The following is a 22547-nucleotide window of genomic DNA, read 5'->3' as shown; positions in this document are numbered from 1 at the left end:
ATCCACCATCTACACTCTGGGAAGCCCTGGGGATACACTTCACCTGTGGGTAGGTATACCATCTAGCTGCCATAACACCACCCCAGCAGACCCCTAAGCAGTGTCGGTCACCCTGACCGAATACCACAGGTGGCATCACGAACATTATCCCTTTAAAGACCTTTCCTCCAATTTATCAACGGACGTTCCCCTAGGGCCACGGACCGGGTCAGCCACCGTGACATCCCCACTGAGAACAGGAGGGACAGGTACTGAGTAACCCCTAGCCCTTTGGGGGGGCGCTCCACATATTATTAACAGCAGCAGCTGTAGTAGTTGCAGTAGATTCAGTAGCAGAAGGTAAAAAGAAAATTCTGTACCAGAGATATGTAGATATGAATCTCACATGATGGGGAAAAATAAGTATTTGGCACACTGCCATTTTTGCAAGTTTTCCCACCTACAAAGAATGGAGAGGTCTGTAATTTTTATCGTAGGTGCACTTCAACTGTGAGAGACAGAATCTTACAAAAAATCCAGAAAATCACATTGTATGATTTTTACATAATTAATTTGCATTTTATTGTATGAAATAAATATTTGATACAATAGAAAATCAGAATAATATTTCGTACAGAAACCTTTGTTTGCAGTTACATGGATCAGAATTTGCCCACTTCAGCAGGGATTTTGGCCTTCTCATCCATAAAGATCTTCACTAGATTTTCCACGTGTCGGCGCTGTCACTGGGCAAAATTGAGTTTAATCTCCCTTTCCAGAAACCTTTGCTTTCAATTACAGAAGTCAAATGTTTCCTGTGTGGTTTCAGGGCTGTCACTGGGCAACATTGAGTTTTAGATCCCTCCAAAGACTTTCTATTGGGTTCAGGTCGGGAGAATGGCGAGGCCACTCCAGGACATGGAAATGCTCCTTACACAGCAACTCCTTAGTAGCTCTGGCTGTGTGTTTTGGGTCATTGTCATGCTGGAATACCCAGCCACAACCCATCTTCAATACTGTAACTGAGGGAAGAGGTTGTTGGCCAAAATATCGCAATAGGCCCTATCCATCCTCCATTCAATACGGTGCAGTTGTCCTGTCCACTTTGTAGAAAAGCACACTCAAAGTAAGATGTTTACCCCATCATGCTTCATGGATGGGATGGTGTTCTTGGAGTTATACTCATCTTTCTTGGTCCTCCAAACACGGCAAGTGGAGTTGATATAAAAAAGATCTATTTTGGTCTCATCTGACCAAATTAGACAATGGCACAGAGCTTGGCAGCTACACTATTATATTTTGGCAGCAAGTTTGACAGTTGCACCAGCTGTTTTATTGGCCATTATGTGTTCCCTGGCACCCTGCTCTGCAGACACAGTGATTCCAGCAGTGTAGATGAGGTCTGAAGGCTCTGCAATCAGACTGGCTCTTGAATACTAGAAGTCTGGGGCACATTTCACCTAAGTCTACTTCCAAGAGGCACAGTAGCTCCTTTATTTTAAACTCTGGACCCACCTAAAAGAAATGTTGTGCTCTGCCCCCCTTGAACACGTGATTTGTGACCACAACCAGCCCACATGCCTACCACACATTATACATAAATCACAGTGCCTGCATGTCATAGTCTACATGCATTTCTGATAAGAAAAAGTAAAAAAGGCAAAATAGCATACAGACCATGAAGGGAGGTTTATCCAGATCATTATATATTCAAGAGCCATAATTAAGACCATAAAGGGAGGTTTATTCAGATCACTATATATTCAAGAGCCATAATTAAGCTTTTCATGTAAAGTGTCCAGTTATTTAGGCATGTCCAAAGTAATGTGAACATTCAGCTCACTGCACTGACAACGTAGAGAAATGCAGTATATCCTCCATCCAATGATGCTTGGAAAACTCCAGGCTGGTCTTCTCAAGTAAATGATAGAAAATTGACAAAAGAGTTGCAATCCGACACCCAATGCAGATATTTTATTTCCTTCACAATATTAATAACACTGGATAACGGAGCTAGAGACACATGTTGTACAGCATATTTACTATTGTGAAAGACATAAAAAAATTTTTACTTTTTTGAATAGGTGCCAGATTACAGCTTTTCTGACCATTGTTCAATTATTTATGATCACATTAATCTTACAACAACCAAGAAAACATTACAAAAGATCATGGTGGCCTTAAGGGGAGCCTGTCATGTAACAAAATGCTATTAACCTGAAGATATTGGGCACCCTCACCCTCTTCTTGTCTTCACGCTGCGGCTCCGGTGCAGGAGTACTTTGTCTGCCCTGTAGAGGGCAGAGCAAAGTACTGCAGTGTGCAGGTGCCGGGAAAGGTCAGAGAGACCCGGCGCCTGCACACTGCAGTACTTTGCTCTGCCCTCAACAGGCCAGACAAAGTACGCCTGCGCCGGAGATGCGGTGTGAAGACAAGAATAGAATGTCATCGTAAGAAGACGGGAGGCCCTGGACCGGACATCGACGCCCACCGCAGCGGGACCGCTCCTGGGTGAGTATAATCTAACCTCTTTTTCTTATCTTTCAGGATACACAGGGGCTTATCTACAGCATTACAGAATGCTGTAGATAAGCCCCTAATGCCGGTGGGCTCAGCTCATCTAAGATTTTGGGGGTGACAGGTTCCCTTTAAGTATGAAGAACTCACAATACCTTAACATATTCATGCCCAGGCCATTTTCTGTTTTTTCTTTTTTGTTTATTCCTTTCCTTTTTCCAAGCCATAACTTTTTCATATTTCTGTCAATATAGCCTCAATATAGCATTATGAGGGCTTATTTTTTGTGGAACAAGTTGGGGGTTTTAAATGTAGCCATTGATTTTACCAAATATTGTTCTGGAAAATGGAAGCAGAATCCAATTGCTGTGAAATTGCAAAAAAAATGCAATTCCACAATAGTTTTTTGAGCTTTTTCTTTACCATATTCAATATATGGTAAAACTGACCTAGCAACATGATTCCCCAGGTCAGTATGAGTTTTAAGATGCCAAACCTGTATAGTTTATTTTTTAAGTGGTAACAAATTATTCCAAAATTTTCACGAAGAAAAGTTTTCGTGTTTGTTGCTATTTTACGAAACCTGTAACGTTTTTATATTTGGAGATCTGGGGCTGTGTGAGGACTTATTTTTTTTTAGCCCTCAGCTGACATTTTTTATTCCATTTTGGGGGTAGATGCAATGTTTTGATTGTCACTTATTACATTTTATGGCAATGTTTTGCAGACCAAAAAAACGTACTTCTTGCTTTTTTATTTTTTTGTCATTATGCTGTTTACTGACTGATTAATTTATTTTATATTTTGATAGATTGGATGTTTCTGAACACAAAAATGCCAAATATGTGTATTTTTATGGTTTTATTTTCAATAGAGCGATAGGGGGTGATTTAATTTGTGTTTTTTTATTTTTTTCATATATTTGAAACATTTTTTTTTCACTTTTTTGTTTTATTTAATAGTATCCTTAGGAGACTTGAAGCTTCGATCATCTGATCGCCTGTGCTATACATAGCAATGCTTCATCTCTGCTATGTATACAAGAAATGCTGATATACCATGATAGCCGGCAACAGGCCGTCGTTCACAGGAGTGATGTCATGACAGGCATGGGGGTCTTCAGCAGACCGTCAACTGTCATTACAACCCATTCTTGCTCTTTGATCAAGTCATGGGGGCACTGATCGGATCATGGAATGATGCGTCCCCTGCTAGCTCAGGTTAAATGCTGCTGTCAGAGATTGATAGCAGGATTTAACAGTTTAACAGCCACGGGTGGAGCACCACTCCACCCATGGCTGTGAAGGATACATGACAGCTGATTAAAGATGCGGGCTCAGCATCAGAGTCCTCATCAATATCAGGGACACAACATATGACGTAAATATACGTCATATGTCGTAAAGGGGTTAACCTCCATTACATGGTTTAACCAGTTAGCAACCTAGAGGGTCCACATAGTTTCTAGCAGATCTCTGCCGGGTTCTGCAGATCAATTCTCACTGAAGAAAATAGAAGCTGATCTGCAGGACCTGGCTGTGGCCACTATGCAATTTCTGAAGCTGCTGTGCTCCCTTTCATACACTGCTCATATCTGGCTGCTGCTGTAGCTGATAACAGCTGATCTATGGGAGGTACAGGGAGTCAGAACCCCGCAATCTTATATTGTTGAACTATGCTATGGATAGTTAACCCATTTAATGGAGATAATTTCCAATATTAGACGCAGCCTACATACATGTATGGAGCTGTTTCCGGGAGAAAACACATTTTTTTTAATCTTCGAAAAACTTGTAAAAAATATAAGTTAAACTAACTGAAACAAAAATAATAAACATATACAGCAATTGCCAGCTAACATGAAAGGATTAATGTAGGAAAATCTCGCATAAAGCCATTTATTTAATCACATACATAGGCACTGTACTAAAAATCACATTTCACTATTCAAATGATTGATCTACAGTGCTAAAGAGGTAGACAGTTTCTTTTTTTTTTTTAAATCACAATGCCAACAAATTAGACATAACTGTACAATCCACTTATTAACAGTGACAGTATCCATCATGTACAGTATAGGTGACTGCAGTGATCACCAGGTCTTCTTGGTAACAGCCGTTTTGTCAGAATGCAGGCAGTGCTCATTACATGGATCCTTCTGGACTGACAGCCGGAAGTTGGGGAGCCACATTAATGTGGTGATAGCTTTTAATATTTTTTATCTTATCACAGGAGAAGGTGGCGATCAGCGTTTTACTTCCGCTCTTGAAGGGCGTTATAGAAAAGATAACTTCTGTTTTTTCTCCAGGATTCAGAGGTGGCAAGCTAGAAAAAGAAGCAAAATTAGCATTTACGGTTCATCAAATTATTATATCATATAGTTTTGCTAATTGACAAAGCCAAATCGAGCGACAATGGATCCACTCGTGAAATGCAGTAGATTCAAAGCTATATACCACTGATCAATGAATGGCTTTTGCTTACAAGGATAAGTACCGTAGATTACGTGTAAAAGTCACAGCGCAAAATGGTTTGCAATAAAGGTGTATGGTCACTTTTAAATACCAGTTTTGTTTTCAAAATCTAAATTGGTAAAACACTATTTTCTGAATTATTCCTTATAGAAGGTGGGCTAATCTTTTGTCTTCAGGAGCATACCGCTTGTCTACCCCCTGGCTTCCTGGTTGCAAGGGATGGTGTGCTCCTGAAGGTTGACAATGTAGACCAGCTGCATGGTTGCATCGCTGGACCAAACTGTGTGCTCCCCAATTCTTCTAGCAGACACAGCTTTTCCTCTGCAGCATGAGGGACTGAAGCTTGCGGATCCAGTACAGTAGGCCAGCTTCGGGGCATCACTTGCAGGCTGTAAAGATTAAAGCAAGCTAACATGCTCTTTGTAACGAGCTACATGCAATAGAATTAAAAATCCTTCCATTCTTGAGAACAGGTGGCATTTTCAGTGAGCGATGAGCTGCAAAGTTGCTTGTTTTAACAATCATTTTGCAATTTTAACCATTTAACAACTTGAGACAACTTCTTTAATGTATTTTTAGAACAGCCTAGATTTCTTTTCCGATATAGAATTAAAATATACATACCGAATATATTTTTTATGGCCAAAAAATACAATAGATTCCAAGAGCCATACTTTGCTTCATCTAGCAGCAGTCCATTGGCAGAAAAGTTGTGCACACTCAACTTTAGTTCATTATTAAAAACTGATCTTTGCTGGATTCGTTTTTTTAACATTGAATTGTACGGAAAACGGAACTGGTAATTTGTCATCCATTTTTTCCATTTGTAACTGATACATTAAGCAAAAGATGGATCTTTTACAAATGAAAACAAAATGGATGCCTACTTAACAGGTCTGGTTTCCATAGACTTCAATGTTAAAAAACGGATCCAGCAGAGATCAGTTTTTTAAAAACGGACTGAAAAGTTGTGTCTGCACACATAGTATATAGCACAGGTCACGTAGTATATAGGAGTACTACATGGCCTGTGGTATATACCATGTGGCTGCTATATACATACATACATATTGTAGAATATCCGATGCGTTAATATAGGCCACGCAGTAAATAACACAGTCCACGTAGTATCTAACACAGCCCACACAGTATATAACAGCCACGCAGTATATAACACAGCCCACGTATTATCTAACACTGGCCACATAATATATAGCACAGCCCACATAGTATCTAACAGTGGCCACATAGTATATAGCACACAGTATAGAACACAGCCACATAGTATATAACACTGCTCACATAGTATATAGCAGCCATGTAGTATATAACGCAGCCCACGCAGTATAGAACACAGCCCACATAGTTTCTAACACTGGCCAGGTAGTATATAGCAGAAAAAAAAATACTAAATAGCCACAGCCAGCTCACCGATCCACGCAGGTGCACGGAACTTCATCTCGAACCAGGATGAGTGAATAGCAGAAGGAATAGAAGAAAGGCATTCCAGCTCCTTTAAAAATTTCAAAAACTTTATTTCTCCATTAAAATGCGAAACAGCAATCCTTGCCTTAATGCGAAAATGGGAGTGCAGAGTACATAAAGTTTTTGAAATTTTTAAAGGAGCTGGAACGCCTTTCTTCTATTCCTTCTAGTATATAGCAGCCATGCAGTATCTAACACAGCCCACATAGTATTTAGCAGTGTGGGCACCATATCCCTGTTAAAAAAAAATAATTAAAATAAAAAATAGTTATATACTCACCCGCCGGCGGGATCCAGCGTAGATGCAGCAAACCTCTGGCGATGCGCACGCGGGTGCTGACATCTTGCCTTCCCAGGATGCATTGCGAAATTACCCAGATCACTTAGCGGTCTCGCAAAACTGCTAAGTCTTCTGGGTAATTTCACAATGCATCTCTCGGACCGGAAGCTGGCGGCAGGCTCGAGCACATCGTCGGACTACGGAAGGTGAGAATAGCAGGTTTTTTGTTTTTTTTTATAATTTTTAACATTAGATCTTTTTACTATTGATTCTGGGCAGCATCAATAGTAAACACTTGGTCACACAGGGTTAATAGCGGCAGCAACTGAGTGAGTTACCCACGGCTTAACGCGGTCCATTACCGCTGGCATGAACCCTGTGTGAGCAGTGACTGGAGGGGAGTATGGAGCGAGCGCTGACTGCGGGGAGTATGGAGCGGGTGCCGGGCACTGACTCCAGGGGAGTAGGGAGGGACTAATCGGACTGTGGCTGTCGCTGATTGGTCGTGGCAGCCATGACAGACAGCTGGCGAGACCAATCAGCGACTTGCATTTCCATGACAGACAGAGGCCGCAACCAATGAATATCAGAGCCAGCCAGACAGACAGAAGGACAGATGGAAGTGACCCTTAGACAATTATAAAGTAGATTACACCAGAGTATCCCACAGCATGATTCCCCTAAAGTGGCTCTCAATAGTATGATGTCCTTATCGCTCCCTCACACAGAGTTAAGGCCCTTACACAGTATGATGGACTGTTGGGATGATAGTCCCCATAAACCACATTCAGTATTATGGCCCACACTTGGTATGATATCCCCAGAGCCTGCCACACACTATCATGGGCCCATACAGCCTTTCACTCAGCATGATGGTCTTCACAGATCTCCCCACAAATAATGCGCCACATAGTAAGATGGCCCCATAAATAGTCCTCCACATTGTATGATGGCACCATAAATAGCCCTCCACTCCACTTAGTATGATGGCACCATAAATAACCCTCCACTCCACTTACTATGATGGCACCATAAAAAGCCCTCCATTTAGCATGATGGCCCCATAAATATTCCTCCACATAAGCAATATTTTAGAGGGCCCCATAAATAGTGACCTCACAAAGTACTCATTGATTAAAAAAATACCTCTCAATGTTCTTTCACTGCTCCAGTCTTTGCAGCATTCCATCTGCTTTGCCGCACTGCTCGGCACAGCAGTCACGATGTAATAACATCATTGCCCCCACTGCGCTGAGACATCAGACGCACAGGGACAATGATGGAGGAGGGTGTGTCAGTTGACGGTTCTCTCCACCATCATTGCTCTCAGCTATTCATGTATACAGGATGCAGATACAGTTGAAATTTGGGTGGGAGGCCCAGTGCCGGCGCTGGCACCAGGCCCTCTAGACTCACCAGGCTCTGTAGCAATGGTACACCACTGTCTCAGAGTTTGAATAAAGATGACGGAATGTTTTGGGAATTTTTGTGAGTCTTGGATGAATGTTCTTTCATTTACGATAGATCGGATGTCCTATCTGTTTATTGTACAGTGGATTGCGAAAGTATTCATCCACATTGGATTTTTAAATATTTTATTAATTTACAGCCTGTGTTTAAATATTTTTGTAGTCCGATTTGTGTGTAATGCATCAGGACTAAATAGTCTAAGTTCATGATGTGAGAAAAATATGGGTATAAATACACTTACTGCTGATATCGTTGGTGATATAGTGAGTGAGTTGTGGATCCTATTCATTACCAGTTACTTCACACACCACCGCCAATGGAGTCAGTGAGTACAATCAATTGACACAAATTCGGATTGCACGTATATATTTCACTATAAACCAGTGCAACTATTGATCCAATATACTGTATCAGGGGAAGATCTCTCCGTACTTAAACCTATGGGATACATATCCTTGAGGATTGCGCTCTCCACCAGCTGACAGCATTATAACTACCTTTGATCAATGGACCCTGCATAGCATAACCACATTGTTTGCACAACTGCTACCAAGGTACTTCACTATATAACCAACGAAAATGCTAGTGATTACACCAAACATTTATAGATCCAGACTACATATAGCTCTACTTTATCATAACTAATACAAATACAAATCTACTTAATCAGTGGGAAACTCAAGATCTTACCGGGGAGAGCACCCCCTAGCATCACGTTATCTACAGCAATCGTGGATCTTCGATAAATTATACCACTATTGACAACCTAAGTAAGGAAATCTGAATATTTATCTATATGCATCTCACTATTTTGTTTCACTCATAATCAGAATTGTTACAAAAAATTTTCCATCCTTCTATTTTTTATATGATTCTACTTGTAACTGGTACCGAATAGGATCTACAACTCACTCACTAAATCACCAACGATATCAGCAGTAAGTGTATTTATATCTACTTCATTATTCAGGTTTATTCCACATATTGTTCCATTTATATAGACAGCGCGGTGAACACTATCTATACTGGCAATTTAACTATACAATTAACAGGTATACACAGAACCTGTTATATTCACCAGCAGCTCCCTATATAGAGGATTTCTCCACCATTGGAAATTTTCTGGAGCGCCAGTGTTTGTTTTAACATAGAGAAAAATATAGGCTTAAATTAAAATTTTGGGATCAAATAACTAAAAATTGACATGTGCATATGTATAAGATGAAGCCCTTAAAAATTTCTGGTGCAACCAATTTCCTTCAGAAATCACATGAAGATTTAAAGGAAACCCACCTGTGTGCAATCTAAGTGTCACTTGGTTTGTCTGTGTGCACACCTTTTCTGAAAGGCCACCAAGGCTGCAACATCATTAACCCCTTTACCCCCAAGGGTGGTTTGCACGTTATGGACCGGGCCAATTTTTACAATTCTGACCACTGTCCCTTTATGAGGTTATAACTCTGGAACGCTTCAACGGATCCCGGTGATTCTGACATTGTTTTCTCATGACATATTGTACTTCATGATAGTGGTAAAATTTCTTTGATATTACCTGCGTTTATTTGTGAAAAAAACGGAAATATGGCAAAAATTTTGAAAATTTCGCAATTTTCCAACTTTGAATTTTTATGCAATTAAATCACAGAGATATGTCACAAAAAATACTTAATAAGTAACATTTCCCACATGTCTACTTTACATCAGCACAATTTTGGAACCAAAATTTTTATTTGTTAGGGAGTTATAAGGGTTAAAAGTTGACCAGCAATTTCTCATTTTTACAACACCATTTTATTTTAGGGACCACATCTCATTTGAAGTCATTTTGAGGGGTCTATGTGATAGAAAATACCCAAGTGTGACACCATTCTAAAAACAGCACCCCTCAAGGTCCTCAAAACCACATTCAAGAAGTTTATTAACCCTTCAGGTGTTTCACAGGAATTTTTGGAATGTTTAAATAAAAATGAACATTTAACTTTTTTTCACAAAAAATTTACTTCAGCTCCAATTTGTTTTATTTTACCAAGGGTTACAGGAGAAAATGGACCCCAATCCTTGTTGTACAATTTGTCCTGAGTACGCCGATACCCGATAAGTGGAGGTAAACCACTGTTTGGGCGCATGACAGAGCTTGGAAGCGAAGGAGCGCCATTTGACTTCTCAATGCAAAATTGACTGGAATTGAGATGGGACGCCATGTTGCGTTTGGAGAGCCACTGATGTGCCTAAACATTGAATCCCCCCACAAGTGACACCATTTTGGAAAGTAGACCCCCTAAGGAACTTATCTAGAGGTGTGGTGAGCACTTTGACCCACCAAGTGCTTCACAGAAGTTTATAATGCAGAACCGTAAAAATAAAAAATCATTTTTTTTTCACAAAAATTATCTTTTTGCCCCCAATTTTTTATTTTCCCAATGGTAAGAGAAGAAATTGGAACAAAAAGTTGTTGTACAATTTGTCCTGAGTACGCTGATACCCCATATGTGGGGGTAAACCACTGTTTGGGCACATGGGAGAGCTCGGAAGGTAAGGAGCGCCGTTTGACTTTTCAATGCAATATTCACAGGAATTGAGATGAGACGCTGTTAGGTCTCAAGTTCCCGCTTCTGCACAGGGGGAATCTCGAGCCATCTCTGCTGCGGTCTCCCATTCTTATCCAGCCGCAGTGTAGTCTGCTCAGCAGGGACGTCGGTCCCAGCGTCTTGCTCAGTCTCACTCTGTACAGAGAGTTACTGCTGCTTCTTCAGCTTCTGCCATTAAAGGCAGTGCTGGTCAGCAGCGAGCGGACTTCTCTGGGACTAAGTCCTTGTCTGCACACACTGAGCATGCCCAGGGCAAGATCTCCCGTTGGAGATCGAGGGTCATGTGCTCAGGCCCTGCAGCACATTCCATTGGTCCTCTTGGCAGGTCTTGGAAGGGCAAAGTTTCTGTGGCCACTTCCTGTGCTGCAACTATATAAACTGCGCATGACTGCACGGCCATGCGCTAGTGTACATTTGCATACGTGTGTTTGTTGTGAGTGCAAGTCGTCCTTGGATACCCCTTCCCTATTGAATGTCTGTTCGCAGAAGGTGTATGGTTGCTATCTAGCGCCCGACTTATCCTACAGCACAAATCACACATTACAGCGTCCAGTTGCTGTGACCGCCAGTACGGCGCCGTGCACTTCCTCTGTGCTTTCCTTACCCAAGCCTGGGTGGTTAGTGGCGTTCGTCAGTGCGGCACCGCATGCACTCTTGTGCCCTAAATATTGTTATTTTCCTTACACACCCAGTTGCGGTGTTGTGCCAGCAAGGGTCTAATCGGACTTCAATCCTAGTTGGGGTTGAGTTCGCTGACTACTTGCTCGCGCTCTATGTGTGGTACCGCGATCCTGTGACGCAACAGGATCGCTTCCTTCACGCTGGGTGAAGTCTAACCCATGTGTGTATACTTATGAGTACCGCCATATAGTCCGTCATTACTTGGCAGCAGGTTCCATCTCTGCACGGTGGACCCCGGGCTGCGAACGCACCATACTCTATCTGTCTCATTATTTGGTGCGTTCCTCTAGCCCTAACATTACACTAGCACCAGGGTCTGGCTAGTAATGACGGACAAACAGCAATCCTTGCGGTATATCCAGCAGCTGGAGGGTAGGTTGGCGGCTCTTGAGAGCGCAACCTCAGCTGTGGATGTTACCGCAGTTGCTGTACAGGCTGCTAGCGTGGCTGCAGCAACCCTGTCCATTGCCACCCCTGCTCCGACATTTTCTCGCCTCCCGCTGCCAGAAAAATTTTCTGGTGATAGCAAAATTTGTAGGGGAGTTGTGAGTCAGTGCTCTATTCACCTCGAGCTCCTGGCTGCACGTTTTCCCACAGAGCGGGCTAAGGTGGAATTTATAGTGTCTCTCTTGTCGGACAGGGCGTTGGAATGGGCTACGCCGCTGTGGGAGCGTGGCGATCATGTGGTGCAGAGTGCTCCGCTGTTTCGGAGCACTCTGAAACAGGTCTTTTTAGGACCTCAAGTCACCCATGATACTGCGCTCCAACTGCTGGCATTAACTCAGGGTGAGTCCTTGGTCAGTCATTTTGCCGCCCAATTCCGCACTTTAGCTTCAGAGCTGGATTGGTCGGATAAAGCTCTTATCCCCATATTTTGGAGGGGCCTGGCTGATCACGTTAAGGACGCTCTGGCCACTAGGGAGATTCCTGCCACACTGGAGGAGTTAATAACTGTCTCCACTCGAATTGACCTCCGTTTTAACGAGCGGAGGTTAGAGCGAGCCCAGTGTAGGCAGAGGTTTCGGCTGGCTCCTACCTTCGCCAAACGTCTGGAATCTCCGATCCTGGTTCCTGAGTCACATGAGGCCAGGGAAGTGTCACAAGCGGGATCTAAGTCCCGGACCGCTTGTGCACTCAAGGTCTGTCATGTTTGCCAGCAGTCAGGACATCTAGCCACCAGATGTTCTCAGCGGTCGAGGAAACGTCAGCGTCTAGTGGTAGTAGGTGGAGGTACACTAGACACAGCGACGTTTGCCTCTAAATTGTCCTTTAAGTGGACAATTACTATAGGCTCATTCTCCCACTCGGTAGAGCTCTGCGTGGATTCTGGGGCGGAGGGCAATTTTATGTCTTCTGCCTTCGCCCAACGTCACGCAATACCCCTGGTTATGCTAGCTCAACCAGTAACGGTACGAGTGGTGAATGGGTCGACACTGCCCTCACAGATAACACACCAGACCATCCCTTTTACTCTGTCCATGTCGCCATCTCATCAGGAGATTATATCTCTGCTCGTCATTCCTGAGGGAATTGATGAGGTCCTGTTGGGAATACCTTGGCTATGGTACCACTCTCCTCATATCGAGTGGTCCTCTGGCAGAATCCTGGGATGGGGCGAATCTTGTGGGGGTAGGTGTCAGAGGGAGTGCGTTCAGGTTGCTACTACAGAGGTACCCGCAGATCTATCCTCTCTCCCCAAGCAGTATTGGTCTTATGCAGACGTGTTCTCCAAAAAGGCGGCGGAGATCCTTCCGCCCCATCGCCCCTATGACTGTCCTATTGATCTCTTGCCTGGTGCTGAGCCTCCCCGGAGTCGAGTCTATCCGCTATCTCTCCCGGAGACGGAGGCAATGTCACAGTACATCCAGGAAAATCTGGCAAGAGGATTCATTAGGAAGTCAGTGTCACCTGCTGGGGCAGGGTTCTTCTTCGTGCAGAAGAAGAATGGGGAATTGCGTCCATGCATAGACTACAGGGGTCTTAACGCCATCACCGTTAAAAATAAGTATCCTTTGCCCTTGATATCTGAGCTCTTCGATAGGCTTCGGGGAGCAAGGGTATTTACTAAACTAGATCTGCGGGGTGCTTACAACCTGATTCGCATCCGTGAGGAGGACGAATGGAAGACGGCTTTTAACACCAGGGATGGGCACTATGAATATCTGGTGATGCCCTTCGGGCTCTGTAATGCCCCAGCCGTTTTCCAAGACTTTGTGAATGATATCTTCCGGGATATGCTTTCCACCTCGGTCGTAGTCTATCTGGATGATATTCTCATCTACTCTCCAGATATTGACTCCCACCGGAGAGATGTTTGCAAAGTCTTCGACCTCCTACGGGCAAACTCCCTCTATGCCAAGTTGGAGAAGTGTATGTTTGAGCAGGAGTCCTTACCTTTCCTAGGCTACATCATCTCTGCCCAGGGATTGGCTATGGATCCTGCCAAACTACAGGCTGTGATGGACTGGCAGGAACCCCATTCTCTTAAAGCGGTGCAGCGCTTTATGGGGTTCATTAATTATTATCGCCAGTTCATTCCGCACTTCTCAACTTTGGTAGCTCCCTTGGTTGCCCTCACCAAGAAGGGGGTGAATCCCAAATTGTGGTCTGAGGAGGTCTCCAAGGCCTTTAACTCTATAAAGTCACACTTCGCTAGCGCTCCCATCCTACATCGCCCCGATGTTGATAAGCCATTTATCATGGAGGTGGATGCCTCTTCTGTTGGTGCTGGAGCAGTCCTCTTCCAAAAGGATGCTCAAGGTCGGAAGCATCCTTGCTTCTTTTTCTCCAAGACCTTCTCACCAGCAGAGAGGAATTATTCCATCGGGGACAGGGAGTTGCTAGCCATGAAGTTGGCTTTCTCGGAGTGGAGACATCTCTTGGAGGGAGCACGTTTTCCCTTCCAAGTCTTCACAGACCATAAAAATTTGGTGTACCTGCAGACAGCCCAGCGGTTGAATTCTCGCCAGGCCAGATGGTCCTTATTCTTCTCCCGGTTTCATTTCACCCTCCATTTTCTTTCTGGGGAGAAGAACATTCGGGCCGACGCTATCTCTCGCTCCGTTGTGTCATCTGCGGAGGAGGAGGAGCCTCGGCTTATTGTCCCCACCGAGAGCTTGAGAACTGTGGCCCCGGATTCGCTAGAGTCTGTGCCTCCGGGCAAGACTTTTGTACCATCCAGTTTGCGACCGGAGGTTCTCTCTTGGGCACACTCGTCCAGGGTGGGGGGACATTTTGGTACCAAAAGGACATCTGAGTTACTGGCGAGGACATACTGGTGGCCGCATATGGCTCGTGATGTCGCAGAGTATGTTCGGGCGTGTGTCTCTTGCGCCAAGAACAAGACTCCTCGGCAACGGCCAGCTGGTTTGCTTTATCCTCTGCCGGTGGCGGACAGGCCCTGGGAGATGGTCGGGATGGACTTTGTGGTGGGCTTACCCAAGTCTCGTAACTGCACCATTATCTGGGTGATCACCGACCATTTTTCCAAAATGGTGCACTTTGTGCCTCTTCCACGGCTACCTTCTGCACGGGCGTTGGCTGTCTTGTTCGTCAAGCATATCATTCGCCTACACGGTATGCCAGACAAAATTGTTAGTGACCGGGGTCCCCAGTTTGCGTCTCGATTCTGGAGAGAGCTTTGTCGTCTACTCAGTATTGAGTTGAATCTCTCTTCGGCATATCATCCCGAGGCGAATGGGTTGGTAGAGAGGGCCAACCAGACCTTGGTCACATATTTACGACATTTTGTTTCTGCCAGGCAGGATGACTGGGCATCCTTGCTACCGTGGGCAGAGTTTGCACTTAACAATGCCGTAGCCGACTCCACCGGTCAGACTCCATTCCTCCTAAATTATGGCCAGCATCCGCGTGTTCCTGTGCCCATGCCTGTGTCTTCTGCTGACTCCAGGGTGGCAGACTGGGCTGTGGAGGTACGGGACATTTGGGACCGCACGCAGGATGCCCTTCGGGCCTCCAAGGAGAGAATGAGGTCCTCCGCCGATGTTCATCGGCGCCCCGCTCCGACCTTAGCTCCTGGCGACTTGGTGTGGCTCTCCGCCCGTAACATCAGGCTGCGAGTTGAGTCCACTAAGTTTGCTCCTCGCTACTTGGGTCCCTTCAAGGTTCTCGAACAGGTTAATCCTGTGGTCTACCGTTTGGCTCTTCCTCCACGCTTGGGTATCACCGACACCTTTCATGTGTCCCTCTTGAAATCCGTGTACATGTCCCGGTTTTCCGAGTCATCTGCCGGGACATCGGGTTCGTCTACGGACGATAACGAGGTGAACGCTATTTTGGGGTGCAAGGTGGTACGCGGCAAAAAGTTCTATCTGGTGGATTGGAAGGGTTATGGCCCAGAGGACAGGTCATGGGAGCCTGCTGAAAACATTCGGGCCCCACAGCTCATTGCTGCCTTCGAGCGTAGCGAGGCCCAAGGAGGGGGGGGGCTCTAGGAGGGGGGGTAATGTTAGGTCTCGAGTTCCCACTTCTGCACAGGGGGAATCTCGAGCCATCTCCGCTGCGGTCTCCCATTCTTATCCAGCCGCAGTGGAGTCTGCTCAGCAGGGTTCGTCGGTCCCAGCGTCTTGCTCAGTCTCACTCTGTACAGAGAGTTACTGCTGCTTCTTCAGCTTCTGCCATTAAAGGCAGTGCTGGTCAGCAGCGAGCAGACTTCTCTGGGACTAAGTCCTTGTCTGCACACACTGAGCATGCCCAGGGCAAGATCTCCCGTTGGAGATCGAGGGTCATGTGCTCAGGCCCTGCAGCACATTCCATTGGTCCTCTTGGCAGGTCTTGGAAGGGCAAAGTTTCTGTGGCCACTTCCTGTGCTGCAACTATATAAACTGCGCATGACCGCACGGCCATGCGCTAGTGTACATTTGCATACGTGTGTTTGTTGTGAGTGCAAGTCGTCCTTGGATACCCCTTCCCTATTGAATGTCTGTTCGCGGAAGGTGTATGGTTGCTATCTAGCGCCCGACTTATCCTACAGCACAAATCACACATTACAGCGTCCAGTTGCTGTGACCGCCAGTACGGCGCCGTGCACTTCCTCTGTGCTTTCCTTACCCAAGCCTGGGTGGTTAGTGGCGTTCGTCAGTGCGGCACCGCATGCACTCTTGTGCCCTAAATATTGTTATTTTCCTTACACACCCAGTTGCGGTGTTGTGCCAGCAAGGGTCTAATCGGACTTCAATCCTAGTTGGGGTTGAGTTCGCTGACTACTTGCTCGCGCTCTATGTGCGGTACCGCGATCCTGTGACGCAACAGGATTGCTTCCTACACGCTGGGTGAAGTCTAACCCACGTGTGTATACTTATGAGTACCGCCATATAGTCCGTCATTACTTGGCAGCAGGTTCCATCTCTGCACAGTGGACCCCGGGCTGCGAACGCACCATACTCTATCTGTCTCATTATTTGGTGCGTTCCGCTAGCCCTAACAGACGCCATGTTGCGTTTGGAGAGCCACTGATGTGCCTAAACATTGAAACCCTCCACAAGTGACACCATTTTGGAAAATAGACCCCCTAAGGAACTTATCTAGATGTGTGGTGAGCACTTTGACCCACCAAGAGCTTCACAGAAGTTTATAATGCAGAGCCGTAAAAATAAAACAAACATTTTTTCCCACAAAAATTATCTTTTAGTCCCCAGTTTTGTATTTTCCCGAGGGTAACAGGAAAAATTGGACCCCAAAAGTTGTTGTGCAATTTGTCCTGAGTGCGCTGATACCCCATATGTGGGTGGGAACCACCGTTTGGGCGCATGGGAGGGCTCGGAAGGGAAGGAGCGCCATTTGGAATACAGACTTAGATGGAATGGTCTGCAGGCGTCACACCGCTTCCCTGCACCGCCGGCACATCGCGATCATGTTTGATCGCGGTGTGCCGGGAGTTAATGTGCCGGGGGCGGTCCTTGACCGCTCCTGGCACATAGTGCCGGATGTCAGCTGCGATAAGCAGCTGACACCCGGCCGCGATCGGCCGCGCTCCCCCCGTGAGCGCGGCCGATCGACTATGACGTACTATTCCGTCCTTGGGAAGTAAAGCCCACCCCACATGGACGGAATAGTACGTCTAATGGCAGAAAGGGGTTAAGCAAGAGGCACCACTAACTAACCAACACTATGAAGACCTAGGAGATCTCCAAACAAGTCAGGGAGTTGTTGAGAAGTACAAGTCAAGGTTGGATTATAAAAAAAATATCCCAATCTCTGATTATCACCCAGAGCACAATCAAATCCATTATCAAATGTAAAGAACATGGTACTACAACAAACCTGCCAAAAGAGGGCTGCGCACCAAAACTCTCAGCCTGGACAAGGAGGGCATTAATCAATAAGGCATCACAGAGACCAAAGGTAATCCTGATGGAGCTGCAGAGTTCCCAAGCAGAGACTGGAGCATTTGTCCTTACGATCATAATAAGACTTACATTCCTCTAGGAGGCTGTTATGGAAGAGTGGGCAGAAAAAAGCTTTTACTTATGTACAAAAATTGCAAGGCTCTTTTTGAGTTTGCCAAAATACATGTGGGAGAGTCCCTAAAAGTATATATGCAAATTGCCTCTTCAGAGAAAAAGAGGACTTGAACTCTATAGCGCCACCTGTTGGAAGTAGCGATCCTACAAGTCACATCAATCCTTTAACGAGTTTTGCAATATGATTTAGGATAAATAGCCAAATCAGTATCTCAATTCGCAGACACGGTGACAAGGACTGTCAGTGCGAAGAATGAGAACTGATTTGGCTAGGTGAAAGGCTCTGGACTGGGGTCTAAGGGGTAACGTTTTTCCTTATGGAGAGTGACATACCATCTCTGGCTTATCAAGGTAAGGAGGCTTATTCGCCGTGCAATGCTCCTCTGGGAAATATAATATGCAAATTGCCTCTTCAGAGAAAAAGAGGACTTGAACTCTATAGCGCCACCTGTTGGAAGTAGCGATCCTACAAGTCACAATCAACCCTTTAACGAGTCTTGCAATATGACTTAGTATCTCAATTCACAGACACGGTGTTTCGGGCTGTTGGCCCTCGTCAGTATGAAGCAGGAGAACTGATCAGCTAGATGAGAGGCTCTGGACTGAGGTCCAAGGGGTAAGGTTTATATAAATATATATAGGAAGGGGCTATGGTCAGATGAGATGAGATGAAAATGTAACTTTAAGGTTTTTTTTATATATATAATTTATTCAGGTTGGGGACCCTGGTCCAGAGCTTGCACTAGGGCCCACCACTACCACCAAGGTAAACGGTATGTCTGGCGTCAATACTTTTGCAATCCACTCTAAATTAATGTTTGTATGGTATTCTCTTTGTTTTTTATGGTCATACACAGATTTTTATAGTACCAGCAAAATCAATCATATTTCTAAAATCTCATAAACATGCTGCTTTTTTTAGCATGTATTTGGAACCCTGCTGAGTTTTGCTAAAATGAAGCATGCCAATTGTTTCAGCATTTTTTTCAGCGTTTTTCAGCCGTTCAAATGTACGGAAAAAAAAACAAGTAAAAAAAAGTATAAAAAATGTGCGGATTGTACACACAACATTTTTTTCATAATAGCGCTCTGGTTTTAGATGTAGAAAAATATACTGCAATTATGCCATGTGTGAACATACCCTAAATCATCACCTTTACTAACTCTCTATTTGTTAAAAAAAGCCTACAGTTTTATTACTTTGACTTATCCATTCACACCACACACAATATGTCTTGTTATATAATCTCTTAAATGTTATGTTTTTGTCTCAGTCATTAATTAGAAAACTAGTCTGATGAAGTTGTCTCTGTGCTCCAAAAGCTTGCAAATATATTTCTGGTTACACAATATAAGTATCATTCCTAGAACACTTGTTTTTGGGGGGCATAAAAGCTTTTACATTTTTTATGACTAACATGCTTGAAAATCATTAAGCAGCCACTCGGTGGAGCCTACTGCATAATATTTATTGCACTCCCTAGCTGTGCAGCCTGTGGCTCACTGTTAAAGTTTCTGCCCACTATGTTAAATATTGTGAGTCTGAATCCAGGAAAAGCCAAACTTCAAGAAAATCAAATAATTTATTAACTATACAGTATATGAAGACAACTGCTGAGAAGAGACAGATGCAGAGGCCCTTCTAACATTCTTAGGCTACATTCATGCGTTCAGTATTTGTTCAGTATTTTACCTAAGTGTTTGCAAAAAAAAAAACAGGAATGAAACAGTCCAAAGAAAAGTATAATAGAAACACGTCACCACTTCTGTATTTATCACCCACTCCTGGTTTTGGGTTACAAATACAAAGGTAAAATACTGACCAAATACTGAACGCGGCAACGTTGCCACAGTCAGAGAATCAGCAGGGAGTGAAATCAAAAAACATACAGCACCTTCCAGCATAAGAATCACACAGCATGATTTGGCTTTCCTCATCCACATGCCCCTGTACAGCTCATCTGGCTGCACATGTAGTATGTTTGCTCTCTTTGTAGCATTGTCTATTGCTGGCTATGGAATGAGTTATCTAAGAATTTGTCCGCCAACCCATTCTGACAAGAGTTACTGGGCTTCTTTCAGCATATTTATGATCACTCAAAAGTTCAATTCTTTTTTTATGTGGTTTGTGGTCATAAATCACCTGAGGGGAACTCACTAAAATACTGAAAATATAGCTACAAACTATCTGTTAGAAGGAGCTCAGTGATGGATTTTTACTTAATCTCATTCTGCAGCCAACAAATTCCATGGAATCAAAGAGTCTTGAAAGTCAAACGATGCAAAATCTTAAATGAAACACAATAAAAATAATAATTCTTCTTAGTTCAATATACATACATTTAAGTAAAAAAAAGTGTCTCAGAAGATATCCATATATTTTAACCCCTTAACGAACTGTGATGTACATTTTCATCACCGGCGCCATGTTGAGCAGACACTGGCAGTGTTTTACTTCAGGCATCGAGGACTGCAGTGGCATTTTAATAGTTTGCTTGACAGTGTTCTCTTCATTAAAGTAGTGATCCAGCTGTAGGCCACTTTCAGTGCCTTCTTAGCCCTCTCGCCCGAAATCAATTACATTTTGGTGATGTTGCGTTAAGTGGTTCAAGGGTAAAATGATCAGGTCATCAATCAGTACCTGAAGCATCATGGTAGTGGAGCAAACAGATCTGCAATAGTGATGAGCAAGCGTGCTCAGATAAGGTGAAATCCGAGCATGCTCCTGTACTAATTGAGTAGTATCGGCGTTCTCGAAAAATATGCTTGAGTCGCCGCGGCTGTTCGATAGCTACAATGCATGCAGGGATTTCCTGTTTGTTAGGCAGTCCCTGCATGTGTTGCAGCTGTCAAACAACCGCGAGACATGCAGCTGCGGCGACTCAAGCATTTTTTTGAGCACGCCGACACTACTCGATTAGGACACGAGCATGCTCATTCATCATTAATCTGCAATCCTCTTTCAAAGTCATTTTGCTACTGGCAGCACAGCATAAGAAGTACTCTTAATGGAAAATGATGGCAGGGTCACTGAAGAGACGGGCACTTGGTAGGATGACTATACATTTTAGGCCGGGATCACACATACGTGAGATACGGCCGAGTCTCGCAGGTGAAAACCCTCCTCTGGCACCTGCACTTGGGAGCAGAGTGTGCAGCTCCATGTGTTGCTGTGCGGCTGCACGCTCCACTCCGGAGTGCCGGTGCCGGAGGAGGGTTTCCACCTGCGAGACTCGGCCGTATCTCGCGTATGTGTGATCCCAGCCTTACCTTGAGCCGAGTTTTGGATCCTTTAAACCCCTTCTGGAACAGTTCAACCTTAACAGTGAAAACACTATTTTACTTACTCTTTTTGTACAGATCCATCAATAAGACCACCTCCTTCAACCAGTATAACGCAAGCATCCATAGTTTCAGACAAAGTGTTCGTGATAATAACCTCAGCTTTAATTTCGGATTGAATTACTCCCTTGTCAGGACACTGCCTCATAGGAAATCCAAAGAGATCAGAAAAATAAGAGGAAAACAAGAGTGAGTATACGAACATACAATTCAGTTCAAATTATGATTATTTTCACAAATTCATGTTCTAAATATTTTTCCTTAAAAAACTACCTCATTAATGCTATAGAATAATACTGAATATATCATGGCTTAACGCAGTTGGGGACAACTTCAGTCCTCAAGAGCCAAAATAGATCATGTTTTCAGGATTTCTTTAGTATTGCCCAGGTGATAATTCCATCACCTGAGCAATACTAAAGGAATCCTGAAATCATGATCTGTCAGTGGCTCTTGAAGACTGGAGTTGATGAACACTGGCTTAACAGATCAATTGGTGGATTTCCTACAATGAACATTTATTACCTATTCACAGGAAAAGTGATACATGCTTGATCGCTTAGGGTGTCACTCCTAGGACCTGATCACTACTATGGGACCTCTCGATTCTCCTCACTGCGCAATCACAATGGATTACGGGAGAAATTAAAAATGGGGCTTTAGTTGAGCATACCACTTTATTCAAAGCCCATGGGAATAAATGAGGTAGCTGATATGATATAGCACCCCATGCGCTCAACTAATGTTCCAAATAATGTTTCTCTCAATAGGGATAAGAGGCTTGGGATTCAGTGGTAGACTCTTCAGTCACTAAACATTTACCAACTACACTGAATTTTTTATTTTTTTAGGTCTTTTGAAAGGTCTTCATGAAAGATTTCTATTTCTGCCACTGTCAAAGAAACCTAACTAATTTCAATGTCTTAGCTTTGTAAACAGATATATTACCTTGATGGTTATTGGAGGCTTTACCAAAATGATATCCTTCTCCACCAAAATGCGTTCATCTGTTCCTTCAACCTCACATAAGGCTGTCATCCGAATCAGATTGTCTTCATCCATATATTTTTTATATTGAGCATAAGTCAAAGGGATGGAGATGTTTTTTTCTGGGGTACAATCAATAACATGGGTCATTGTGTATCTACAGCTCTTATATGCAGGTTTGCATTAAAAAATGAATTATTATTAATATAATTTGCCACAAAATATTTTTATGGCAGTGTAATTACCAATTATTGCATCATCT

General features: G+C 44.0%; 1 protein-coding gene across 3 annotated transcripts in view; it reads right to left on the bottom strand.

Moving 5' to 3' along the window:
* Nucleotides 1–4364: 4364 nt before the first annotated feature.
* Nucleotides 4365–22547, bottom strand: part of LOC138665083 (protein-glutamine gamma-glutamyltransferase E-like) — a 161295-nt gene continuing 143112 nt past the window's right edge. For all 3 annotated transcript variants that reach the window (XM_069752253.1, XM_069752255.1, XM_069752254.1), the window contains exons 11-13: nucleotides 22247–22407; nucleotides 21304–21437; nucleotides 4365–4821 (exon numbers count right to left, since the gene is read on the bottom strand). In XM_069752253.1, coding sequence (XP_069608354.1) covers nucleotides 4641–4821; nucleotides 21304–21437; nucleotides 22247–22407 — 476 coding nt within the window. In that variant the 3' untranslated portion in view covers nucleotides 4365–4640. The remainder of the gene's footprint in view (nucleotides 4822–21303; nucleotides 21438–22246; nucleotides 22408–22547) is intronic.

This window comes from Ranitomeya imitator, chromosome 2, assembly GCF_032444005.1.
Source record: "Ranitomeya imitator isolate aRanImi1 chromosome 2, aRanImi1.pri, whole genome shotgun sequence".
In the NCBI taxonomy this organism is placed as follows: domain Eukaryota; kingdom Metazoa; phylum Chordata; class Amphibia; order Anura; family Dendrobatidae; genus Ranitomeya; species Ranitomeya imitator.
This window is presented reverse-complemented; position numbering and strand designations above follow the sequence as displayed.